Source organism: Aegilops tauschii, chromosome 5, assembly GCF_002575655.3.
Source record: "Aegilops tauschii subsp. strangulata cultivar AL8/78 chromosome 5, Aet v6.0, whole genome shotgun sequence".
In the NCBI taxonomy this organism is placed as follows: Eukaryota; Viridiplantae; Streptophyta; class Magnoliopsida; order Poales; family Poaceae; genus Aegilops; species Aegilops tauschii.
Window position 1 is genome coordinate 256350575 of NC_053039.3, and position 25650 is coordinate 256376224.

The 25650-nt window shown below is 42.2% G+C and overlaps 1 protein-coding gene across 1 annotated transcript; it reads left to right on the top strand.

Moving 5' to 3' along the window:
• The first annotated feature begins 287 nt into the window (after positions 1–287).
• LOC109760882 (uncharacterized) lies at positions 288–1491 on the top strand. Its single transcript, XM_020319678.3, has 2 exons — positions 288–656; positions 763–1491. The coding sequence occupies exons 1-2, from the start codon at positions 288–290 to the stop codon at positions 1489–1491; spliced, it is 1098 nt and encodes a 365-aa protein (XP_020175267.1).
• Positions 1492–25650: the final 24159 nt, after the last annotated feature.

Consider the following 25650-nt stretch of genomic DNA (forward strand, 5'->3'; position numbering starts at 1 on the left):
AAGCAATCAAACTGGTAGAAGGAAAGCAGCGGCTAGTAGAAGGAAAGCAGCAGCTACTAGTTCACAGTCTCAAAGGTGTGAATCTAGAGGAAGGAAATCAGCAGATGCAAACCTGATAGCAGTCAGGCTAGAAGAGGAATGGAGCTCACAGCACTGCACAGCAACCAGGAACCCCAAGTGCCAACTTGCCTAGTCAACCATGTCCTGAGTATAGCAAAGCAACAACAGATCCAATCATAGAAGAGGAATTTCCTGATGAAGTGCCCACAGACGATGAGGATGAAAGAATGCACCCAGAGTTTGTTGTTAGGAAACCACCCAATGAGGATGATGGTGAAGATTACATTCCACCCCCACAATTTGCGGAGACAGACTCTGATGAAAGAGAGGAGGACATGGACATGGGATATTTTGAGATAGAGGATGAGGGTAAGCCTGATGTGCAGTATAATAGAGATGATCCTTCTTCAGTAGAAGGAACTATATTCTCGGATGTCATAGATTGTAGGAATGCACTTGCCACCTTTTTAATCAAGACCCAGAGTGAATTTATAATTGACAAGAGTGAGCCCAGTAGACTAACTGTTCAATGTGCTTACAAAAGGTGTAAGTGGAGGATGCATGCCTCCAGAATGAGAAATAGCACACTTTTTCAGGTAATACACTGTAGGACTAATATAGTTAGTGTAAATAATAACATTCCTTAGTAATAATTGTGCATTCATAATTGTATGGACTGTTGCTGACTATTACTTGCTGTAGGTCAAAGTGAACAAGACAGCTCACATATGCCCAAGTGTTACAAGGAGGCAAAGGCTCAGGTCTGCAAAGAGTAGGTGGGTGGCAGATGTTGTGAAGAACTGGGTGAGGGAGAACTCAAATATTTCAGTGCGAACTCTGCAGACAAGCTTGAAAAAGAAGTATGGGTTGCAGCTCCCTTACATGAGAGTTTTTTATGGTAAGCAAATGGCACTGGATAACATCTATGGTAAATGGACTGATTCATTCCAACTCTTGTATACTTTCAAAGCTGAAGTAGAAAAGGCATCTCCTGGTAGTGTGGTTAATATTGATAGACACACTGTAGAGTTTAAACTCAATGGACAGAAAAGGTACAAAGAGTGCTTTAGGAGAGTTTTTGTATCATTTAAGGCCTCTTGGCAAGGTTTTTTAGCTGGCTGCAGACCATATCTAGCAGTAGATGCAACAACATTAAATGGAAGGTTTAGAGGACAACTTGTTAGTGCTTATGTTGTAGATGCATGCAACTGGATCTTTCCAGTTGCATATGGAGTGCTAGAGACAGAGAACATTGAGAGTTGGACTTGGTTTTTCCAGAACTTGAAAGACCTGATAGGCCATCCAGAGGAATTGGTTATTCACACTGATGCCTGCAAGGGACTTGAGTCAGCTGTAGAAGATGTGTTCCCAGGTGTAGAGCACAGGGAATGCATGAGGCATCTTGCAGCTAATTTTAGTAAAAAAGTTTAGAGGAAAATTCTTTGATGAAAACTTGTGGCCCTGTTCTTTGACCTACAGCTTGAAAAAGCACAAGTACCATCTCACTCAGTTGTAAAGCAAGCAAGGTGTGCAAGAGTACATAGAGGAGCACCACACTAAGTTATGGGCAAGGGCTCTTTTCAATGAAACTTGCAAGCTAGATTATGTTAACAATAATCTTGCAGAGTCTTTTAATTCAAAGATTAGAAAGTGGAAAGGGCTACATATTGTTGATCTGCTTGACAGAATAAGACAATACATAATGGAGAAATTTGACATTAGGCAAAGCATTGCTGCAGCAACATATGTTGGTCATGTAATAATTCCAAAAGTTATGAAAATGTTTCTTGCAAAATCAAAGGGGTTGGACATGACTGTAGTGAAAAGAAGTACACATGAGGCAGAGGTCACTGCAGTTGACAGAGAAAAGAGGGAGTGGAGATATCCTGTAGACTTGAAAGCTAGGACTTGTAGCTGCAGAAAGTGGCAAATTACAGGCCAACCTTGCATACATGCACTATACTTCATTACATCAATGAGAGGTCCAGCTAGTGAGATTGACCAGTATGTGCACCCATATTACTCAGTACAAATGTTCAATGCAACATATGCTGACAACTTGCCTGCAATGGAGGGGAAGCAACAGTGGGATGTAGTTGATCCTGGGTTCAAACTATGTGCTCCAGTTCAAAATAGGCCCCCTGGTAGACCTAGAAAGACTAGGATTAGGGCAAAGTCAGAAGGAAAAGGACTTGGGGGCAGGAGAAAGAAATGCCCTAGATGTGGAAGACTTGATCACCATGGCAATAAGTGCAAAGAGTCAATTGACCCAGCTTTTGGAGAAGAGGATGAGCACTGGGGTGCTGAAAATGCACCTGAACACAATGGTGTACTATCTGATACAGATGAACCTGCAGCAACAAATGAGCATGATGCAGTAGAAGAAACAGAAGCACAAGCAGATCTTGAAGATGATGCACCAAATCCTATAAGTGATGCACCAACTGTAGCAAGTGATGCAGGTACTACTGTGAGGTAACCTGCTATTATAACTACAACTAATTGATTTATCTATCAAATTACTTCATTATTAACTAATAAAAGCTTGTGTTATTACTTTTCAGCCAAGGAAAAATTACAAGAGGCCAGCAGATAGAGGTGACAACCCTCTTTCACCAAAGAAGAAGTCGAAAGGCGATACGCTCACGACTGGTGGTTCTGTAACTGGAAGCAACCAGCTTAGCAGGTCTGCCTCTCCTAAGAAAGTGCCAGCTGATGCTAGGAGCACTAGGAGCAAGTCGAGGCTCTCTTCTAATCCTGCATGCAACACTAGGAGCAAGAGGGGAAACTTGTTGTGAACACTGTGTGATCATGTCATTTGAGTCATGTTTGAACTATGTAGCAGAAGCTTTGAACCATCTGTTTGTTTGAACTATTTAGTTGATGTTGTTGTGTGAACTATGTAATGGATCATGTTGTCTCATGTTGCTGTGTGAACCTATGTAATGGATCATGTTGTCTCATGTTACTGTTGTCATACCTTGTTGTCGATGTTGGCATTTTGTTGGTATTATTTGTAATTGATCCTGGTCATAACTTGCTGTTGTTCATCATTGTTGTTGATCCTATTATACATTGTTCGTATCTTGAGTGACCACAATGATGCATTATCATTGATCATTGATGTTGTCGATCACTTCCTCCGGCACGTATTACTTGTCTCTCAAATGGATGTCGATCATGTTTCGTTGGGACCATTTGATCGACGAGTAATATGGATTGGAGAGGTACAAACAAAAACAATAAGACAGAGAGAGATCACAAGATCCAACTGATGCTTTTCAATTACTTTGTCGTTCCAAAAGACGCATAGCATCAAAGTTACACAACCAGGAACTACTCACATCATGAAAAAGTTCACACCATCAAGCTAATTTCTACTCAGTGCCAAACTAGCTTATTCTCACTTACTAATATGCATTCTTTGAACCAACCAAATATTATAGAATGCATATGCCAACAATTATCATCAGAAATGCCCATGTTTCCATCTGATCATGCTTCTTCTGCAACTGTAACTTTAACTTCTTCTTTTTCTCTCTGAGATGTGTCACCCTCTTCTCTAAACAATGAGCTTTGAGCCAACTTGCTTCTAGTCCATCATGTAGTGTCTCAAATGCACGCTCAACAAGATTTGGAGGAGGAGGGTCAACCCACAGAGCCCATTCACATTCATCAGGAAGCTGCAACATAAAAAAATATCGTCAAAATGTGATCTTGGCACCAATTTGTTGCAAAGCAGATACAATCTACCAAATTACATCAAGTGGGCATCCAAGAAAATGTCTCCCCATGCTTTCTCCTCCCCAGGCGACACGGCGAGCGGGAACGAGCCCGTGCCCCGGGCGCCGATGCTTGGAAAGCTTCTCAAGGCCGCAATAACTCGGATCCAGCATGTAGAACTCAGAGGAGAACTGCACTATGCCGACCCCATCGACCTACGAGAGAGCAAATCCCCAATTTTAGCTCAAACCCTAACGAGAAATCCGCGGGCGCACACAAATCAGAGAAGAATAACTTACCTCCACGGCGACAGAAGAGCTTGCGGACGACATGCGTGAGGTGCACATCCACGTGGCCTCACTGCCTGAGCTCCAGAACGATGTCGTTCGTGCATCACCAGTGAATCACCTTGCTCCAGTCCGTGCGTGGTCGCGAGGTAGAAGAAACAGAATTAGCGAGTGGATAACATTTTGATACGGGCCCACATGTAAGAACCAGGGGCAAAATGTCCAACAGACGCCCAGTTACCGGTCAAAGACCATTGACCCGACAGAAACGGCCCGGAGGGGGATTTCTGTAAGGGCCATAGACGGAAGAGGGGTATTTTTGAGCATACCTAAAAACTAGGGGCAAATCCCAGGTGGTGGCTCAAGTTAGGGGGAGAAATGGAATTGACCCTATTTTATTTGTGATATATCTTTCAATCTACTACAAATTTATCTCATGTCCGTTTGCCTATCTTGAGGCGCCGTACCCCGGAAGGGATTGACAACCCTTTTAACACGTCGGGTTGCGAGGATTTGTTATCTGTGTGAAGGGGCTGTTTACATTGTGTTGCTTGGTTCTCCTACTAGTTCGATAACCTTGGTTTCATATCTGAGGGAAATAACCCTTCCTCTTTGGGGAAGTACCGACGTAGCTTCAAGCGACATCAAAAGGAATTTCTGGCGCCGTTGCCGGGGAGGATCTTCAACATATACCAGGTTCCTAGTCACAAATCTCATCTCCTCACAATTTACATTATTTGCCATTTTCCTCTTGTTTTCCTGTCCCCCACTTCACAAAAAATTTCCGTTTTTATTCACCTCTCTTTTTCGTTCGTCGTTCTCTTGCTTTCCAATCTTGATGGCTAGCGCTCCTACTCCTCCTTTGTCTCCCGATTTTGAAGTTCTTTACTTCAAGAAAAGACAAGGAGAAATTTTGAAAGATGCCTGGTATAGGCTTATGGAATCATATCATATTTCCAATCTAAAGGAGGGCGCTAAGGTTTTGCTTCGTAATTTTTACATAGGTTTGGCTTTGCATCATAGACAACTTCTAGATTTTGCCGCTAAAGGAAATTTTATTGAGCTTGATGCCAATGCTGCCTATGAAATTTTAGAAGGGATCTTGGGAATTTCACCTCAAAAGATGGGGTTTTCTTTCACCCCTGAGGGAGTTCAAATGTTGGACAAACTTGGTGATCTGCGTAAACATATGGTTGAAATACAGAAATATAATGAACCCCTCAAACACCTCAATGGTAGTATCAATTGCATGAATACCTTGATTACTCTTTGCAACAAGCGATTGGATATTTTGGATCTTAAGATGGTTTCTTTCCTGGAGAATTTAGGGAAGCGTAAAGAGCCTCCCGGGTTTAAGAAAACCCTTACAAAAGTTCCCAAAACTTCAGAAGACAAAACTTAGATCCTTGCTTTATGCCTAGCTAAGGGCGTAAAACTATAGCGCTTGTTGGGAGGCAACCCAATGAATAAAATTTATTCTTGATTTTTGCTTTCTGTTCTTGAGTGTTAGCACAATTATGCTACTGTTATCATTGTGTTTTTTGTGTTTTAATTAGTGTTTGTGCCAAGTAGAACCAATAGAATCTTCTTGGGTGATAGTTGTTTGATCTTGCTGAAAAAGACAGAAACTTTGCGCTCACGAAAACAATTCTCATTTTTTATCATAAAGAGCTTTTGCCCTGATTATTTTTGCAGAAGATTAATATACAAATTACACAGATCGTCCTAGTTTTTCAGAATTTTTCGAGTTCCAGAAGTTTTCGAAAAAGTCAGATTGCTACAGACTGTTCTGTTTTGACAGATTCTGTTTTCTTTGTGTTGTGTGCTTATTTTGATGGCTCTGTGGTTTTCTTTGATGAGTTTTTGCCATAGACAAGTTGGAATACAGTAGATATAATACAAAAAAAAATATGAATTGGTTTGATACAGTACTTATAGTAGTGGTTTGCTTTCTTATACTAATGGATCTCACGAAGGTTTTGTTGAGTTTTGTGTGATTGAAGTTTTCAAGTTTTGGGTTATCTTACGATGGATGAAGGAAGGATAGAAGAGCCTAAGCTTGGGGGTGCCCCGGCATCCCAAGCTATAATCCAAAAATGAGCAACCAACTAAGCTTGGGGACGCCCCCGAGTGGCATCCCCGCTTTCTTCCAACGACTATCGATATTTTACTCGAAGCTATATTTTTATTCGTCACATGATATGTACTTACTTGGAGCGTCTTGTATGATATGAGTCTTTGCTTGTTCTATTTTTTGTTTTAAGTCACCAATCCTTGCTGTACACACCTATTTGAGAGAGCCAAAATTATGTCATGACTTGTTAGAATTGATCTCTATGCTTCACTTAAATTTTTATGAGCTATGGACTTGCTCTAGTGCTTCACTTTTATCTTTTTGAGCACGGTGTGCTTAGTATTTTTGAAGAAATACTCTCTTGCTTCACTTAGATTTATTTGAGAGTAGTAAAATTTTGAAGAAATTCTCTCTTGCTTCACTTAAATCATTTTGAGAGAAATAAAAAGAATTATGCTCCTGATCTTCACTTATATTTGTTTGAGCTTATGAAAAGCAACACATGAAAATTAGTCCCGAAGTGATAGATATCCAAGAAGGATATAATGAAAACTTTCATGAAGATCATTGGACAAAATAAACTTGATTCTTAGTAATAGTTTTGAGATATGATGATGTGATATGTGAGTTATGTTGATGAGTAATTATGCTTTAGTAAGAATATTGGTGTTAAGGTTTGTGATTCCCTATGCAAGTACGAAAGTCAATAGTCATGCAATGCCTACTTGTGGTGCATTATTTGGTGTTATTTATTCTTAATTCTTGCTTATGAGATTATCCGTTTCTTGGTTGCTCGCTTCTCAATCTTTTGCTAGCCTTCATTTTGCACTAAGTATGATCTCTACTTGTGCATCCAAAATCCTTTAAACCACTTTTGCCACATGAGTCCACTATATCTACCTATATGTGGTATTCTTTTGTCATTCTAAGCAAATTTGCATGTGCCATCTCTAATTTTCAAAATAAACTTCTCTTTTGTGTGTGTTTTTCGCTCGCGGAGCGGTGAGGGGTGGCTAATATTTTCCATGTTGGATGTGTTATTCTCATGATGAGTGTTTATTCACTTGTCATTGCACGAGAGTAAGGCAAAGGTTTTAGGGATGCCCAGTCCCGAAATGCAAAAATGAATTTACTTTATGTTGTCAAATAATAAATTCCTTGGAAAGTGTTGGTATGGAGGGCACCCGTGGATACGGTTAGCCATGGAAAGTGAAAGTATGGTGGAAAAACGAAAAAACTTTATTTTCTGTTTGGGAACCGCATATGGCATATCTAGCATGGAAAGTGTTGGGAACTCTAAGTCGTTTTCGTTCGTGGGATGGATACACCTCCCAAATTTTTTTTTATCTCTAATTTTTTTCACTTTGAGCTCTGGCATCTCTACAAATCCCTACTTCCCTCTGCGAAGGGCCTTTCTTTTACTTTATGCAATTTTTGTTTTTGAATTTGAGACTCCATCTTCTCTTACAAAAGCACCAACTAGGAGGCAATATGATCGTACTTAAGTATTGGGTGTAGCTAATATTCGAGTGTGTTTCATGAATGGATCAATGGTTGAGCATGATGGGCAAGGGATAACTTATTTTAGCGTTGATATTTTGAGAGACATGGTTGCTTGTTGATATGCTTGAGTATCTAAATTATTATGTCAAAACTAGACTATTGCTTTGAATCACATAAAAGTCCAAATCTCCATGCTATAAAGAAAAGAATATGATATGACATGTTAGGCAGCATTCCACATCAAAAATTCCGTTTTTATCATTTACCTACTCGAGGACGAGTATGAGTTAAGCTTGGGGATGCTGATATGTCTCCAACGTATCTATAATTTTTTATTGTTCCATGTTGTTATATTATCAACCTTGGATGTTTTATAATCATTTTATATCATTTTTTGGTACTAACCTATTGACATAATGCCAAGTGCCAGTTGCTGTTTTTCCATGTTTTTTACATCACAGAAAATCAATATCATACGGAGTCCAAATGCCATGAAACTCCACGGAGAATTTTTATGGGCCAGAAGGAACACAACGGGCCCTGGCTGCGCCTGGGGGGGTGCCCCGAGGGGGGCACAACCCACCAGAGCGCACCAGGAGGCCCAGGCGTGCCCTGGTGGGCTGTGCCCACCTCGAGTGCCCCTCAGGCCGCCTCTTTTCTCTATAAATACCCCAATATTCCAGAAACCCTAAGGGCGTCGATGAAATAATCATCCAGCCACCGCAGAGTCCAGAACCACCAGATACAATCTAGACACCATCTCGGATGGGGTTGACCACCTCCATTGGTGCCTCTCCGATGATGCATGAGTAGTTCTTTGTAGACCATCGGGTCCGTAGTTAGTAGCTAGATGGCTTCCTCTCTCTCTCGCTGGATTCTCAATACAATGGTCTCTTGGAGATCCATATGATGTAACTTTTTTGCGGTGTGTTTGTTGGGGTCGATGAACTTTGAGTTTATGTTCAGATCTATCTTTTTATATCCATGAAATTATTTGAGTTTCTTTGATCTCTTTCATACATGATCTCTTATACCCTCGTATTTCTTCTCCGATATTTGGGTTTTGTTTGGCCAACTTGATCTATTTATCTTGCAATGGGAAGAGGTGCTTTGTAGTGGGTTCGATCTTACGGTGCTTGATCGCAGTGACAGAAAGGGAAACGACACGTGTGTATCGTTGCTACTAAGGATAAAATGATGGGGTCTATCTCTACATAGATAGATCTTGTCTACATCATGTCATTGTTCTTATTGCATTACTCCTTTTTTCCATGAACTTAATACACTAGATGCATGCTGGATAGCGGTTGATGTGTGGAGTAATAGTAGTAGATGCAGGCAGGAGTCGGTCTACTAATCTTGGACGTGATGCCTATATAATGATAATTGCCTGGATATCGTCTTGATTATTCAAAGTTCTGTCAATTGCCCAACAGTAATTTGTTCACCCACCATTTGCTCTTTTTCTCGAGAGAAGCCACTAGTGAAACCTATGGCCCCCGGGTCTTCTTTCTCATATATTTGCCTTTGTGATCTACTTTTCCTTTGCATTTATTTTTAGATCTATTAAACCAAAAATACCTTGCTGTGTTTTATTTCTATTTATTTTATTTGTGATCTATCTTTCAATCTACTACAAATTTATCTCACGTCTGTTTGCCTATCTTGAGGCGCCGTACCCCGGAAGGGATTGACAACCCCTTTAACACGTCGGGTTGCGAGGATTTGTTATCTGTGTGCAGGGCTATTTACGTTGTGTTGCTTGGTTCTCCTACTAGTTCGATAACCTTGGTTTCATATCTGAGGGAAATACCTACCGCCGTTGTGCTGCATCATCCCTTCCTCTTTGGGGAAATACCAATGTAGCTTCAAGCGACATCAAATACCTATAGAGCATCTTTATGATCACCCAGTTATGTTGTGACATTTGATAGCACACAAGGCATTCCTCTGGTATCCGGAAGTTGCATAATCTCACAGTCGAAGGAATATTTCTTTGACATGAAGAAAGTAATCGCCATAAAACTGAACGATCATTATGCTAAGCTAACAGATGGGTCTTGTCCATCACATCATTCTCCTAATGATGTGATCCCATTATCAAATGACAACACATGTCTATGCTTAGGAAACCTTAACCATCTTTGATCAACGAGCTAGTCTAGTAGAGGCTTACTAGGGACACGGTGTTTGTCTATGTATTCACACATGTATTTAGGTTTCCGATCAATACAATTCTAGCATGAATAATAAACATTTATCATGAATAAGGAAATATAAAATAACAACTTTATTATTGCCTCTAGGGCATATTTCCTTCAGTCTCGCCCACTTGCAGTAGAGTCAATAATCTAGCTTACATTGTAATGATTCTAACACCCACGGAGTCTTGGTGCTGATCATGTTTTGCTCGTGGAAAAGGCTTCGTCAATGGGTCTGCTATATTCAGATCCATACGTATTATGCAAATCTCTATGTCTCCCTCCTTGACTTTATCACGGATGGATTTGAAGCATCTCTTGATGTGTTTGGTTCTTTTGTGAAATCTGGATTCCTTCGCTAAGGCAATTTCTCCAGTATTGTCACAAAAGATTTTCATTGGACCCGATGCACTAGGTATTACACCTAGATCGGATATGAACTCCTTCATTTGCTACTTCCGAAGAGGCTATGTACTCCGCTTCACACGTAGATCCCGTCATGATGCTTTGCTTGGAACTGCACCAACTCACAGCTCCACCATTCAAAATAAATACGTATTTGGATTGTGACTTAGAGTCATCCGGATTAGTGTCAAAACTAGCATCGACGTAACCATTTACGACGAGCTCTTTGTCACCTCCATAAACGAGAAACATATCCTTAGTCCTTTTCAGGTACTTCAGGATGTTCTTGACCATTGTCCAGTGATCCACTCCTGGATTACTTTGGTACCTCCCAGGCAAACTTATAGCAAGGGACACATCAGGTCTGGTACACAGCATAGCATACATGATAGAACCTATGGCTGAGGCATAGGGAATTACTTTCATTTTCTTTTTATCTTCTGCGGTGGTCGGGCATTGATTCTGACTCAACTTTACACCTTGTAACACAGGCAAGAACCCTTTCTTTGACTGATCCATTTTGAACTTCTTCAAAACTTTATAAAGGTATGTGCTTTGTGAAAGTCCTATTAAGCGTGTTGATCTATCTCTATAGATCTTGATGCCTAATATATAAGCATCTTCACCAAGGTCTTTCATTGAAAAACTCTTATTCAAGTATCCTTTTATGCTATCCAAAAATTCTACATCATTTCCAATCAACAATATGTCATCCACATATAATATTAAAAATGCTACAGAGCTCCCACTCACTTTCTTGTAAATACAGGCTTCTCCGAAAGTCTGTATAGAACCATATGCTTTGATCACCTCATCAAAGCATATATTCCAACTCCGACATGCTTGCACCGGTCCATAAATGGATCGCTGGAGCTTGCACACTTTGTTAGCACCTTTAGGGTCGACAAAACCTTCTAGTTGCATCATATATATAACTCTTCATTAAGAAATCCATTAAGGAATGCAGTTTTGACATCCATTTACCAGATTTCATAATCATAAATTGCGGCAATTGCTAACATGATTCGGACAGACTTAAGCATAGCTATCGGTGAGAAAGTCTCATTGTAGTCAACTCCTTGAACTTGTCAAAAACCTTTTGCGACAAGTCGAGCTTTGTAGACAGTAACATTACCATCAATATCAGTCTTCTTCTTGAAGATCCATTTATTCTCTATGGCTTGCCGATCATAAGGCAAGTCCACCAAAGTCCACACTTTGTTCTCATACATGGATCCTATCTCAGATTTCATGGCCTCAGGCCATTTATCAGAATCTGGGCTCATCATAGCTTCTTCATAGTTCATAGGTTCGTCATGGTCTAGTAACATGACTTCCAGAACAGGATTACCGTACCACTCTGGTGCGGAACGTTCTCTGTTCGGCCTATGATCTACCTTCCAATTCGAGAGAAGGTACAACTACCACATCAAGTTCTACTTCCCTCCCACTCACTTCTTTTGAGAGAAACTCCTTCTCTAGAAAGTTTCCATTCTTGGAAACAAAGATCTTGCCTTCTGATTTGTGGTAGAAGGTGTACCCAATTGTTTCCTTAGGGTATCCTTTGAAGACGCACTTCTCATATTTGGGTTTGAGCTTATCAGGCCGAAGCCTTTTGACGTAAGTGTCGCAACCCCAAACGTTAAGAAACAACAGCTTAGGTCTTGCCAAACCACAGTTCACATGGTGTCGTCTCAATGGATTTAGACGGTGCCCTATTTAACGTAAATGCAGCTGTCTCTAATGCATAACCCCAAAACGATAGTGGTAAATCAGTAAGAGACATCATAGATCGGACCATATCTAATAAAGTACGGTTACGACGTTCGGACACACCATTACGCTGTGGTGTTCCAGGTGGCGTGAGTTGTGAAACTATTCCACATTGTTTTAAAGCAAGGCCAAAGTCGTAACTCAAATATTCGCCCCGCGATTAGATCGTAGAAACTTTATTTTCTTGTTATGATGATTCTCCACTTCACTCTGAAATCCTTTGAACTTTTCAAATGTTTCAGACTTGTGTTTCATTAAGTAGATATACCCATATCTTCTCAAATCATCTATGAAGGTCAGAAAATAACGGTACCCACCGCGTGCCTCAACACTCATCGGACTGCATACATCGGTATGTATTATTTCCAATAAGTCATTGGCTCGCTCCATTGTTCCGGAGAACGGAGTTTTAGTCATCTTGCCCACGAGGCATGGTTTGCAAGTATCAAATGATTCATAATCAAGTGATTCCAAAAGCCCATCTGCATGGAGTTTCTTCATGCGCTTGACACCAATATGACCTAAACGGCAGTGCCGCAAATATGTTGCACTATCATTGTCAACTTTGCATCTTTCGGCATCTATTATGAATACTAGATGATTCCCCGCGCATTGCGGTGGGTACCTGAGATCATATATTGTTCTAAATAATTTATTTGTTTTACCATGAACATTTTGAATCAATTATATAAGAAAATAGTTTTACCTCGTTCTTCAATTTCTTTTCAAGGAATTCAGTACTTTGTTATAAACATATTACTTTTGGATGAGGAAGGAGAGCAATGTGTATCTTGATCATCATCGACACATTCAGGTAATGTCTGAAACACAACACAGTTAAGAACACAATGAATACTTCATTTTCTCCTAATAGGTTTTGCCAAAATCATCATGCAAAAGAATCAACCAAAAAATGCAAAAGGTAACCGATAGAATGATGAACTCTTGATACAAAATCGGTGTGGATCCGCCACACACCAGCGATGGTTGATTCCCTGTGCAAACAGGACTGTAATGACCAAGGTTAATGAATGGAGCTTCAGTTTTGCAAAAAAAAGAATAATCAATACATATGATGACTTGGATAGTTCAGATACCGGAAATACTACCAAATTCAGCATGCACATTTACAGGAAAGAAGATTAATAGTAATGTAACATCCCAAATTTTCAATTTGGAATGTTATACATAGATCATTCATGCATATCATATTTTATTTCATTTCGTTTCGCGATTCTCGAAATCCTAAGCAACTCAAGGACCCTCGGAGAGAGTTGGGGATTTCATTGTTTTCATATTTGAATTTTATCAAATATTGAAACGAGGATTATTTGTTCTAATTATTTTTCTCTCCAAAAATATTTCATATTAAAACATATGAGAGGAGATAATATGACTTCTCCAAAATAATTGAAATATTGGAGGAAAAATATTAAAATCAAATATTTTATTTTATTTGGATTTTATTGCTATTTTATTTGCATTAGAAAAATTGCATGTTTTTCAAATTGCATTTTAGGGCCAAGAAAATGTTCATCTTGTTCTAAATAGTTTATTTAGACGGTGAAATTTGTTTTAGTATTTTTAGATTTTTATTTATTTTTCTAGGATTTATTTAAGTTTTGGCGAAATTATTTAAAAAAAATATCTTCTCTTCGCCGACTGGGCCGAAGCCCAGCCAGCCGGCCCAGCCCGCCCGAGCCATCCGCCTCGTCCCCGACGCGGAGACCGCCGCCGCCGTGCGCCGAGTCCGACCGGGACTCCTCTCCCGCGCCGCCTTGCCCCCTCCCCCAAGCTAGCCCTCCTCCTTTCTATACGCCGCCCCCGGACCCCCTTACCACCACCCGAACCCCGCCGCCCACCGAACCCCGCCGCCAGCGCCGCTGCCTAGCCCGCGCCGCCCCGCCACCTAGCGCCGCGCCGCCGCCTGCCGTTGCCGCCTGCGCATCCCGCCACCGCAGCCTACCTCGCCGGAGCCGCCCCGCCTCGCCGGAGGTATAAGCCGCCGTTGCCGCCGTTCGGTTTTATTTTAAAACCGGTTCGGTTTTTTTTAAAACCCTAGGTTCGTTTTTTAGACCGGTTTTATTTTTTTCTCGGTTTAGTTTATTTAGCGGACGTTCGTCCGTACGTTTGTTTTAACGAACGGTGTTCACTCGTTAGCCGCAGACAGCGAACATTCGTTCGTTAGCCTGTTCGTTAGTTTTTCTTTTTCTCGGATTTTTCACGATTATTTTCGATCGCGATTTCTGATCCGATTTTCGTTTCAGTTTATCTTTTCGCTCGTTTATCGAAATCAGGCGATTCAAGCGCCTAGATCTTCGTCTCGAAACCTTCTTTCTGTTTAATCAACTTGAACAAGATTTTGGTACTGTAAAATTTGACTTTAGTTCAGATTAGTAAACGAATCTTGTTTCTTTCGCAGTTTGAGTTTCGTTGCTCCGTTTGATTTGATTCTTTTTCGCAAACCGGAGTTCTTAAGTTGAACTTTCTGGTCAATTCTTCTTATTTGAGTTTTTCCCGTGCATCTTTGCTTGAATGCTTATGTATGCTACTGTTTGTTTGCGATAGAATTCCCAGAGTGCGAAGCATGCTACTACGAGTCCTTAGGTTTTGCGGATCGTCAGCAAGGCAAGTAACACATTGATCATACTCTTTTCATACCCGTTTTTATGCATTAGTTCCAATCCTCAAACATTGCATGATTAGGATGAGATTAACTTGTGGGTATTGGGAAGTAGTTGATGAGGTAGAACCTATTGCCTTGTTATATTCAAACCCTTGGGAGTTACTTCTATGTATTGCTTATATTGCTATGCTATGCTCGTAGACGTGGTTTGGGTGAGTGAATCCATGACAGATGTGAGATGATTTAATTAATGGTTCAACTTAAGGTGGCAACTTTAATACACATCTGGGCGGATTGCTTGTCGGGCACCTGGAGAATCCAGTGTTGTCCAAGGATATCCCGTAGTACCGTGTGATAATCCTAAGGTCCGCCACCCAGGCTCAAAGGGAACTGAGATATTTTCATGCTAGAAACTTCCGTGTGCAGCCACAAGCTATTATGGGCTCTAGCATAGTTGAGTAGGTTGCATGAGCTCTTGAAGAGGTGGATCAGCAGGTAGAGGGATGTAGGTTGGTATGGTCTGCCCGGAGTAAAGAGTTAATGTTTCTAAAAAGACTGTGTCTCCTTCATCCGTTTCTCAAACACCATGTAGTGCAAGAAATCCAACGAAGGAGATCGAGTCTTGTGGGGAAAAGTGCGCAAACCTCTGCAGAGTGTACAATCTAATCATGGTTAGCCGTGTCCCCGGTTATGGACATCTTGAGTATCTAGTACTTGGATTATCCTAAGTATCTCATCACTCTAAATTAATATTGTTGGGTTGATAATTACTTTTAATTGGGGTTGAGTTGGAGGAACCTTCTCAATGATGTTTCAACTACCATGATAGTTAATATAAAAATTTATTCCTTTGTTGTAGGAAAAAATTGGCTTTTCGCAAAACTATAACCATAGAGCTTTCCACCAGCCAAATATGCATGTAGTGATAGCATTATTCTGTTCTTGCTCTACTATGTTATATTGCCACCATATTCCATGTGCTGACCCGTTTCCGGGCTGCAACGTATTATGTTGCAGACTTTTCAGACAAGGAGTAAGGTTCGTTAGGTCGTTGCCGTGAAGCTCAGCTATGCCGTTGGAGTTGATGGACTCACTTTATCTTCCAAGCCTTCCGCTGTTATCGTATTAGATGGCCTTAAGCCATATTTATTGTAATAAGTTCTCTTCTGAGACATTCGATGTAATAAGTGTGTGATTGCTACTCTGTTATAAATCCTTCGAGTACTGTGTGTGTCAGCATTACCGATCCAGGGATGACACTGAAGCACGGAAACTTGACCGTTTGAGGTCGGGTCGCTACAAGATGGTATCAGAGCACACGCTGAGTGTAGGACACGACCACTAAGATAAGCCATAGGTCACTCTTCTCTACTCATTTCTGACTCCTCTCCATTTTCTACTCTTTAGGATGGCGGATTCGAAGAACAAGTTTGCACAACCGGATGAAGACACACCCTTTGGACGCCACTTGAAGGAAGTCACTAGGTACCTGAACATCAGAATACCAAGCTTCACCGGGACTTACAACGCCACTTTACTAGAAGAGGAGCACTGGAGGATTCAAATTCAAGTTCCAGGAAGGACGTTCTCGCCAACCACTAAGCCCGTAGAATTTTCTTTTGAAGCACCCACCTGGAGTCTAGGCAAGAGCATGGCAGCCCACATTACCATGGGACGCATTGGAGAAGTCTACAACAAGGATCTCAAGGACACTATTTACCAGATATGTGGGCGCCGAGATGAGCAATGGGAGATGATCAGCGCCAAGAAGGACAGATCCATTGCAGCTTTCATCCAGGAGTTAAACCAGCACATTCGACGCCAGGAGAATCAGATGTGCGCAGACATGATAGATTTGAAGAAATCGAAGACAAGGATCATCGAGCTGGAAGAAGAACTTAAGTCTACACGCGATGGATATGAGGAGGAAATTACAACACTATTGGAGAAGAATGACGACCTGATAAAGAAGATCGGAGTATTCATGGGAGACCCCGCGCTAGGAGGAGAGGACGACGATTCCACTTGCCCACTAGATCATCATCGACGACACCGACTCCGACCCCAGTGAAGATGACTTTGAAGCCGAAGCTGGAGCACACATTATGGAGTCCTCTACCGATCAAAAAATTTAGATGACCACCAAATAATTAGTAGTATTCCCCCATGTATATAGTAGTAGTTGAGCACTTTCAACGATAGTTCTAGACCGTTTGTATGCCTTGCTTGATTGATTGAGTGAAATGATTGTGTTTGTCTCATGTGCATATGGGTAGTGCTTTCTCACTAGACCCCTTTTCTATTCTAATCTCTCCCCTCTAAACCCACCAGATGCCTCCGAGACGTGACACCAGATTTGCCTTCCTGCCAGAGCTTACTCAGTTGATCCAGCAGCAGCATGCCTTGATGCAATTGTTAGTCCAGAACCAAGGCAACAAGAACAACAACAACCCGCCTCCAGTTGACAACTTAGCTCGCTTTCTGAGGTTGCAGCCGCCGGTGTTTTCCAGTAGCACCGAGCCTATAGTTGCTGATGATTGGCTATGCCGTATTGGAAGGGAGTTTACCACCGCAGGTTGCACAGATGCTGAGAAGGTGCTCTTTTCCGCACATCAATTGGATGGACCAGCAGCCTCATGGTGGGAGAATTATACGGCCACATTCCCCATAGCCAACGTCACTTGGGATCAGTTTCAGCAAGCTTTTCGCACAACCCATGTCTCAACTGGAGCTCTGAGCATGAAGAAGTGTGAGTTTCGCAACTTACGCCAGGGGAACCGCACTGTAGCTCAGTACGTGGATGAGTTTAGCAAGTTATCTCGCTATGCCCCTGATGATGTGGCCACAGATGCCGCAAAGCAGGAGAAGTTTATGGAAGGGCTGAATGATGAGATGAGCATGCAGTTGATGGTGGCAACATTCAACAACTACCAGGAGTTGGTAGATAAGGCTCTTATGATTGAAGGGAAGCAGCAGCAGATTGAGAGCCGTAAGAGGAAGTATGGGCAAGGGAGTTATAACTCAGGAGCTCAGCAGAAACCTCGTCTAACCCCGAACTTGGGAGGACTTGTTCATAACCATGGAGGTCATAACCACACTAGAGGAAGTTCGCATAACCACAATGGTTCTAAGAATGGGACTAGGAACGGAACAAGCAACAATCAGAACCGCTCCAATCCAGCCACACCCGCCAAGAGAGATCTAAGTCACATTACTTGCTTTAAGTGCGGGAAGACTGGACACTATGCCACAGAGTGCCCTGAAGCGAAGAATGGAAACGGCAATGGGAGTGCTGGGAAGAAGCCCAATCCATTCAACAAAGGACAAGTGAACTACGTTAATGTGGAGGAGGTTGAAGAGCAGCCAGACGCGGTTATCGGTAAGTTTTTGGTTAAGTCTTTTACCGCCCTTGTTCTTTTTTATACTGGTGCATCACATTCATACATATCAAGGGGATTCGTGGATAAGTTTAAACTACCAACCCAAACCCTTAGGACCCCTCTGTTAGTGAGTTCACCTGGAGCAGAGTATATGGCTAGTCGATGGTGCGACCAGATACCCCTAACCATTGGTAGCCATGTTTTCCCGTCAGACCTAATGATTTTGGAGTCACAAGGATTGGATGTGATATTAGGCATGGACTGGATGTCAAAGTATGGAGGAAGCATTGACTGTGCTAGTAAGTCGATTTATCTCACCACCCCGGAGGGAAAAACGATTAAGTATGTATCTAGGCATGCGCCTAGGAGGAGCCAAGTAAATACCCTCACGGGAGTTGTTTAGGAGGAGGTGCCTGTAGTGAAGGATTACCCGGATGTTTTTCCAGAGGAGTTACCAGGCATGCCACCGGATCGTGACATCGAGTTTTTGATAGAGCTATTGCCAGGTACAGGGCCAATATCAAAGAGACCCTACCGGATGCCCGCAAATGATCTGGAGGAGATTAAGAAGCAGATCAAGGAGTTATTGGAGAAAGGTTACATTCGACGGAGTTCATCACCATGGGGAGCCCCAGTGCTTTTGGTTGAGAAGAAGGATAAGTCTCTAAGAATGGTTTTTGATTAACGTGCGTTAAATGAGGTGACGATCAAGAACAAATACCCACTGCCGATGATCAATGATTTGTTTGACCAATTGCAAGGAGCTAAGGTGTTTTCAAAGATCGATCTGCGATCAGGATATCACCAGCTGAAGATTCAAGAGAAGGATATACCAAAGACAGCATTCACCACCTGGTACGGGTTGTATGAATATACGGTCATGTCATTTGGACTGACTAACGCCCCTGCCTATTTCATGAGAATGATGAACAAAGTGTTCATGGAATATTTGGATAAGTTTGTTGTGGTGTTCATTGATGATATAATGGTATACTCGAAGAATGAGGAGGAGCACGACGAGCATTTGCGTTTAGTTCTCGAGAAACTCAGGGAACACCAGTTGTATGCCGAGTTCAGCAAATGTGAGTTTTGGTTGAAGGAAGTCAGATTCCTTGGACATGTTATATCAGGAGAAGGTATAGCAGTAGACCCCACCAAGGTTTAGTCAGTTACTGAATGGTTGGCACCCACTTCAGTTAGCGAGATCCGCAGTTTTTCTTGGACTCGCAGGATACTATCGAAGATTCATTGAGAATTTTTCCAAGATTGTAAAGCCAATGACGGAGTTATTGAAGAAGGATACCAAATTTAAATGGACGGAAGAATGTGAGGCAAGTTTTCAGGAGTTAAAGAAACGTTTGACTACAGCCCCAGTGCTGATTCCGCCGGATATCCGCAAGGATTTCCAAGTGTATTGCGATGCCTCTCGCCTAGGACTTGGAAGTGTGCTTATGCAGGACGGAAGAGTTGTTTCGTATGCCTCACGACAACTAAAACCGCACGAATTGAATTATGCCACGCATGATTTGGAGTTAGCAGCAGTAGTGCATGCGCTCAAGACTTGGAGACATTACCTTATTGGAAATTGTTGTGATGTGTACACGGATCATAAGAGTTTGAAGTACATTTTCACACAGAAGGAGCTGAACCTTAGGCAGAGGAGATGGTTGGAGCTTATAAAGGATTATGACATGAATCTGCACTATCATCCAGGCAAGGCCAATGTCGTAGCAGACGCCTTGAGTCGGAAGAGTTATGCTAACACCCTAGTGACCATGGGATTGCCAAAGGAGTTAGCAGAGGATCTCAGGGAACTTCGATTGGAGATTGTTCCTAGAGGTTTTGTTGCAACAATGGAAGTTCAGTCTACATTGTTAGGAAAGATTCGGGAAGCTCAGAAGGATGACAAAGAGATTGCCGAGATAAAAGAAAGAATGAGCAAAGGAAAGGCCAAAGGTTTTCGTGAGGATGAGCACGACACCTTATGGTTTGAGGACTGTGTTTATGTGCCCAATAACACAGAGATCAGGAAGTTAATACTTCAGGAGGCTCATGACTCACCATACTCGATACACCCCGGAAACACCAAGATGTATTTGGATTTGAAGGAACGTTTCTGGTGGACTGGTATGAAGAAGGATATTGCCGAGTATGTAGCCGTATGTGATGTATGTCAGAGAGTGAAGGCAGGACATCAAAAGCCAGCAGGATTGTTACAGCCTATGTCGATACCCGAATGGAAGTGGGATAAACTTGGCATGGATTTCATCACTGGATTGCCCAGGACCAAATCAGGATATGATTCTATATGGGTAGTAGTTGATCGCTTGACCAAAGTGGCTCACTTTATCCCAGTGAAAACAACCTATACAAGTGCGAAGTTGGCTAAGATATACATGACCAGGATCGTATGTCTGCATGGAGTTCCGAGGACCATCGTATCAGATAGAGGAACACAGTTTACCTCAAAGTTTTGGCATCAACTGCACCAGACTTTGGGAACGAGATTGGAGTTCAGTACAGCATATCACCCGCAGACGGATGGACAGACCGAGAGAGTCAACCAGATTCTGGAGGACATGTTGAGGGCTTGTGCGCTGAATTATGGATCTAGTTGGGATGACAATTTTCCCTACGCAGAGTTCTCATACAACAATAGCTACCAAGCCAGTTTGAAGATGGCACCGTTCGAAGCCCTGTATGGACGAAGGTGCAGAACACCGTTGATGTGGGATGAAGTTGGAGACCGACAATTGTTTGGACCAGACTTGATCAAGGAGTCTGAAGAGAAAGTTAAGTTGATCCGAGATAGACTAAAGGTAGCTCAGTCCAGGCAGAAGAGTTATGCAGATTCGAAACGCAAGGAGGTAACCTATGAAATTGGAGACAGAGCATATCTGCGAGTGTCACCCTTGCGAGGAGTGAAACGTTTTGGAGTCAAGGGAAAGTTAGCCCCAAGATTTGTAGGACCGTATCGTGTTTTGGAACGTATGGGAGAAGTTGCCTACAAGTTGTAGTTACCTGAAGGACTGTCAGGAGTTCATGATGTGTTTCATGTTTCACAGCTAAAGAAGTGTCATCCTGAGATGGCCGATATACCGTTAAGAGATACAGTACCCTTGGAGGCGATTCAGTTGGACACTGATCTGACCTATGAGGAGAAGCCAGTCAGGATTCTTGAATTTGCCAGCCGAGTCATCCGCAGCAAGGTTATCAAGTTTTGCAAAGTTCAGTGGAGCCACCATACCGAGGATGAAGCCACCTAGGAACGAGAGGATGATCTTCGCAAAGACCACCTGCACCTATTTTCTAGCCAACCCGAATCTCGAGGGCGAGATTCATCTTAAGGGGGGTAGGTTTGTAACATCCCAAATTTTCAATTTGGAATGTTATACATAGATCATTCATGCATATCATATTTTATTGCATTTCGTTTCACGATCCTCGAAATCCTAAGCAACTCAAGGACCCTCGGAGAGAGTTGGGGATTTCATTGTTTTCATATTTGAATTTTATCAAATATTGAAATGAGGATTATTGGTTTTAATTATTTTTCTCTCCAAAAATATTTCATATTAAAATATATGAGAGGAGATAATATGACTTCTCCTTGATTTTATTCGGATTTTATTGCTATTTTATTTGCATTAGAAAAATTGCACGTTTTTCAAATTGCATTTTAGGGCCAAGAAAATGTTCATCTTGTTCTAAATATTTTATTTAGATTGTAAAATTTTGCTTTGGTATTTTTAGATTTTTATTTATTTTTCTAGGATTTATTTAAGTTTCGGCAAAATTATTTAAAAAATAATCTTCTCTTCGCCGACTGAGCCGAAGCCCAGCCAGCCGGCCCAGCCCGCCCGAGCCATCTGCCTCGTCCCCGACGCGGAGACCGCCGCCGCGCGCCGAGTCCGACCGGGACTCCTCTCCCGCACCACCTTGCCCCCTCCCCCAAGCTAGCCCCCCTCCTTTATATACGCCGCCCACGGACCCCCTCACCACCACCCAAACCCCGCCGCCCGTTGAACCCCGCCGCCAGCGCCGCCGCCTAGCCCGCGCTGCCGCTGCCATCGCCGCCCCGCCGCCTAGCGCCGCGCCATTGCCTGCCGTTGCCGGCCGTCGCCGCCCGCGCACCCCGCCGCCGCAGCCCACCTCGCCGAAGCCGCCCCGCCTCGCCGGACCTCGCCGGAGGTATAAGCCGCCGTTGCCGTCATTTGGTTTTATTTTAAAACCGGTTCGGTTTTTTTAGAAAACCCTAGGTTCGTTTTTAGACTGGTTTTATTTCTTTTCTCGGTTTAGTTTATTTAGTGGACGTTCGTCCGTACGTTCGTTTTAACGAACGGTGTTCACTCGTTAGCCGCAGACAGCGAACGTTCGTTCGTTAGCCTATTCGTCAGTTTTTCTTTTTCTCGAATTTTTCGCGATTATTTTCGATCGCGATTTCTGATCCGATTTTTGTTTCAGTTTATCTTTTCGCTCGTTTATCGAAATCAGGCGATTCAAGCGCCTAGATCTTCGTCTCGAAACCTTCTTTCTGTTTAATCAACTTGAACAAGATTTTGGTACTGTAAAATTTTACTTTAGTTCAGATTAGTAAACGGATCTTGTTTCTTTCGCAGTTTGAGTTTCGTTGCTCCGTTTGATTTGATTCTTTTCGCAAACCGGAGTTCTTAAGTTGAACTTTCTGGTCAATTCTTCTTATTTGAGTTTTGCTCGTGCATCTTTGCTTGAATGCTTATGTATGCTACTGTTTGTTTGCGATAGAATCCCGGAGTGCGAAGCATGCTACTACGAGTCCCTAGGTTTTGCGGATCGTCAGCAAGGCAAGTAACACATTGATCATACTCTTTTCATACCCAGTTTTTATGCATTAGTTCCAATCCTCAAACATCGCATGATTAGGATGAGATTAACTTGTGGGTATTGGGAAGTAGTTGATGAGGTAGAACCTATTGCCATGTTATATTCAAACCCTTGGTAGTTACTTCTATGTATTGCTTATATTGCTATGCTATGCTCGTAGACGTGGTTTGGGTGAGTGAATCCATGACAGATGTGAGATGATTTAATTAATGGTTCAACTTAAGGTGGCAACTTTAATACACATCTGGGCGGATTGCTTGTCGGGCACCTGGAGAATCCAGTGTTGTCCAAGGATATCCCGGAGTACCCGTGTGATAATCCTAAGGTCCGCCACCCAGGCTCAAAGGGAACTGAGATATTTTCATGCTAGAAACTTCCGTGTGCAGCCACAAGCTATTATGGGCTCTAGCATAGTTGAGTAGGTTGCATGAGCTCTTGAAGAGGTGGATCAGCAGGTAGAGGGATGTAGGTTGGTATGGTCTGCCCGGAGTAAAGAGTTAATGTTTCTGAAAGACTGTGTCTCGGTCATCCGTTTCTCAAACACCATGTAGTGCAAGAAATCCAACGGAGGTGATCGAGTCTTGTGGGGATGAATGTGGCTGGTTTGCTGATGTGGATAGCTTGCATGTTAAGATAAATCACTTAGTGGGGATGAATCTCTAAGGTATATAGGATGTGTATCACCACAATCGAGATTCAAAAAAAAATAGACCACTCTTCAAGGGTGCATGACCATAAAAGCTATTACTCATATAAATAGAACAACCATTATTCTCTGATTTAAATGAATAACCGTCTCGCACTAAACAAAATCCAGATATAACGTTCATGCTCAACGTTGGCACCAAATAACAATTATTAAGGTCTAAAACTAATCCCGAAGGTAGATGTAGAGGTAGTGTGCTGATACGTCTCCAATGTATCTATAATTTATGAAGTATTCATGCTATTATATTATCCTTCTAGGATGTTTTATATGCATTTATATGCTATTTTATATGATTTTTATATGATTTTTGGGACTAACCTATTAACCTAGAGCCCAGTGCCAGTTTTTGTTTTTTCCTTGTTTTTGAGTATCGCAGAAAAGGAAAACCAAACAGAGTCCAATTGACCTGAAACTTGACAGAGCTTATTTTTGGACTAGAAGAAGGCCATGGAGTAAAAGAGTTGGGCCAGAAGAGTCCCGGGCTGCCCACGAGGGTGGGGGCGCGCCCACCCCCCTGGGCGCGCCTCCCTACTTGTTCCCGACGACAAAACCTCTTATATATACAGAAACCCCCAGAACATAACCTAGATCAGGAGTTCCACCGCCGCAAGCCTCTGTAGCCACCGAAAACCAATCTAGACCCCTTCCGGCACCCTGCCGGAGGGGGGAATCCCTCTCCGGTGGCCATCTTCATCATCCCGGCGCTCTCCATGACGAGGAGGGAGTAGTTCACCCTCAGGGCTGAGGGTATGTACTAGTAGCTATGTGTTTGATCTCTCTCTCGTGTTCTTGATTTGGCACGATCTTGATGTATCGCGAGCTTTGCTACTCTAGTTGGATCTTATGATGTTTCTCCCCCTCTACTGTCTTGTAATGGATTGAGTTTTCCCTTTGAAGTTATCTTATCGGATTGAGTCTTTAAGGATTTGAGAACACTTGATGTATGTCTTGCATGTGCTTATCTATGGTGACAATGGGATATCACGTGATCCACTTGATGTATGTTTTGGTGAGCAACTTGCGAGTTCCGTGAACTTATGCATAGGGGTTGGCACACATTTTCGTCTTGACTCTCCGGTAGAAACTTTGGGGCGCTCTTTGAAGTTCTTTGTGTTGGTTGAATAGATGAATCTGAGACTGTGTGATGCATATCGTATAATCATACCCACGGATACTTGAGGTGACATTGGAGTATCTAGGTGACATTAGGGTTTTGGTTGATATGTGTCTTAAGGTGTTATTCTAGTACGAACTCTTGAATAGATCGATCCGAAAGAATAACTTTGAGGTGGTTTCGTACCCTACAATAATCTCTTCGTTTGTTCTCCACTATTAGTGACTTTGGAGTGACTCTTTGTTGCATGTTGAGGGATAGTTATATGATCCAATTATGTTATTATTGTTGAGAGCACTTGCACTAGTGAAAGTATGAACCCTAGGCCTTGTTTCCTACCATTGAAATACCGTTTACGCTCACTTTTACCACTTGCTACCTTGCTGTTTTTATATTTTCAGATTACAAAAACCTATATCTACCATCCATATTGCACTTGTATCACCATGTCTTCGCCAAACTAGTGCACCTATACAATTTAACATTGTATTGTGTGTGTTGGGGACACAAGAGACTCTTTGTTATTTGGTTGCAGGGTTTTTTGAGAGAGACCATCTTCAACCTACGCCTCCCACGGATTGATAAACCTTAGGTCATCAACTTGAGGGAAATTTGCTACTATCCTACAAACCTCTACACTTGGAGGCCCAACAACGTCTACAAGAAGAAGGTTGCGTAGTAGACATCAAGCTCTTTTCTGGCGCCATTGCCGGGGAGGTGAGTGCTTGAAGGTATATCTTTAGATGTTGCAATCGAATCTTTTTGTTTCTTGTTTTATCACTAGTTTAGTTTATAAAAGAAAACTACAAAAAAATGTAATTGAGGGTGCCTCATATGCTTCATCTTTTTAATATTTTTCATGAGAATAAGGATTCCGATAATTGTGCTCAATTTCTAGAAGAAGAATGCATTAGTATGTTTGGCACTAAACC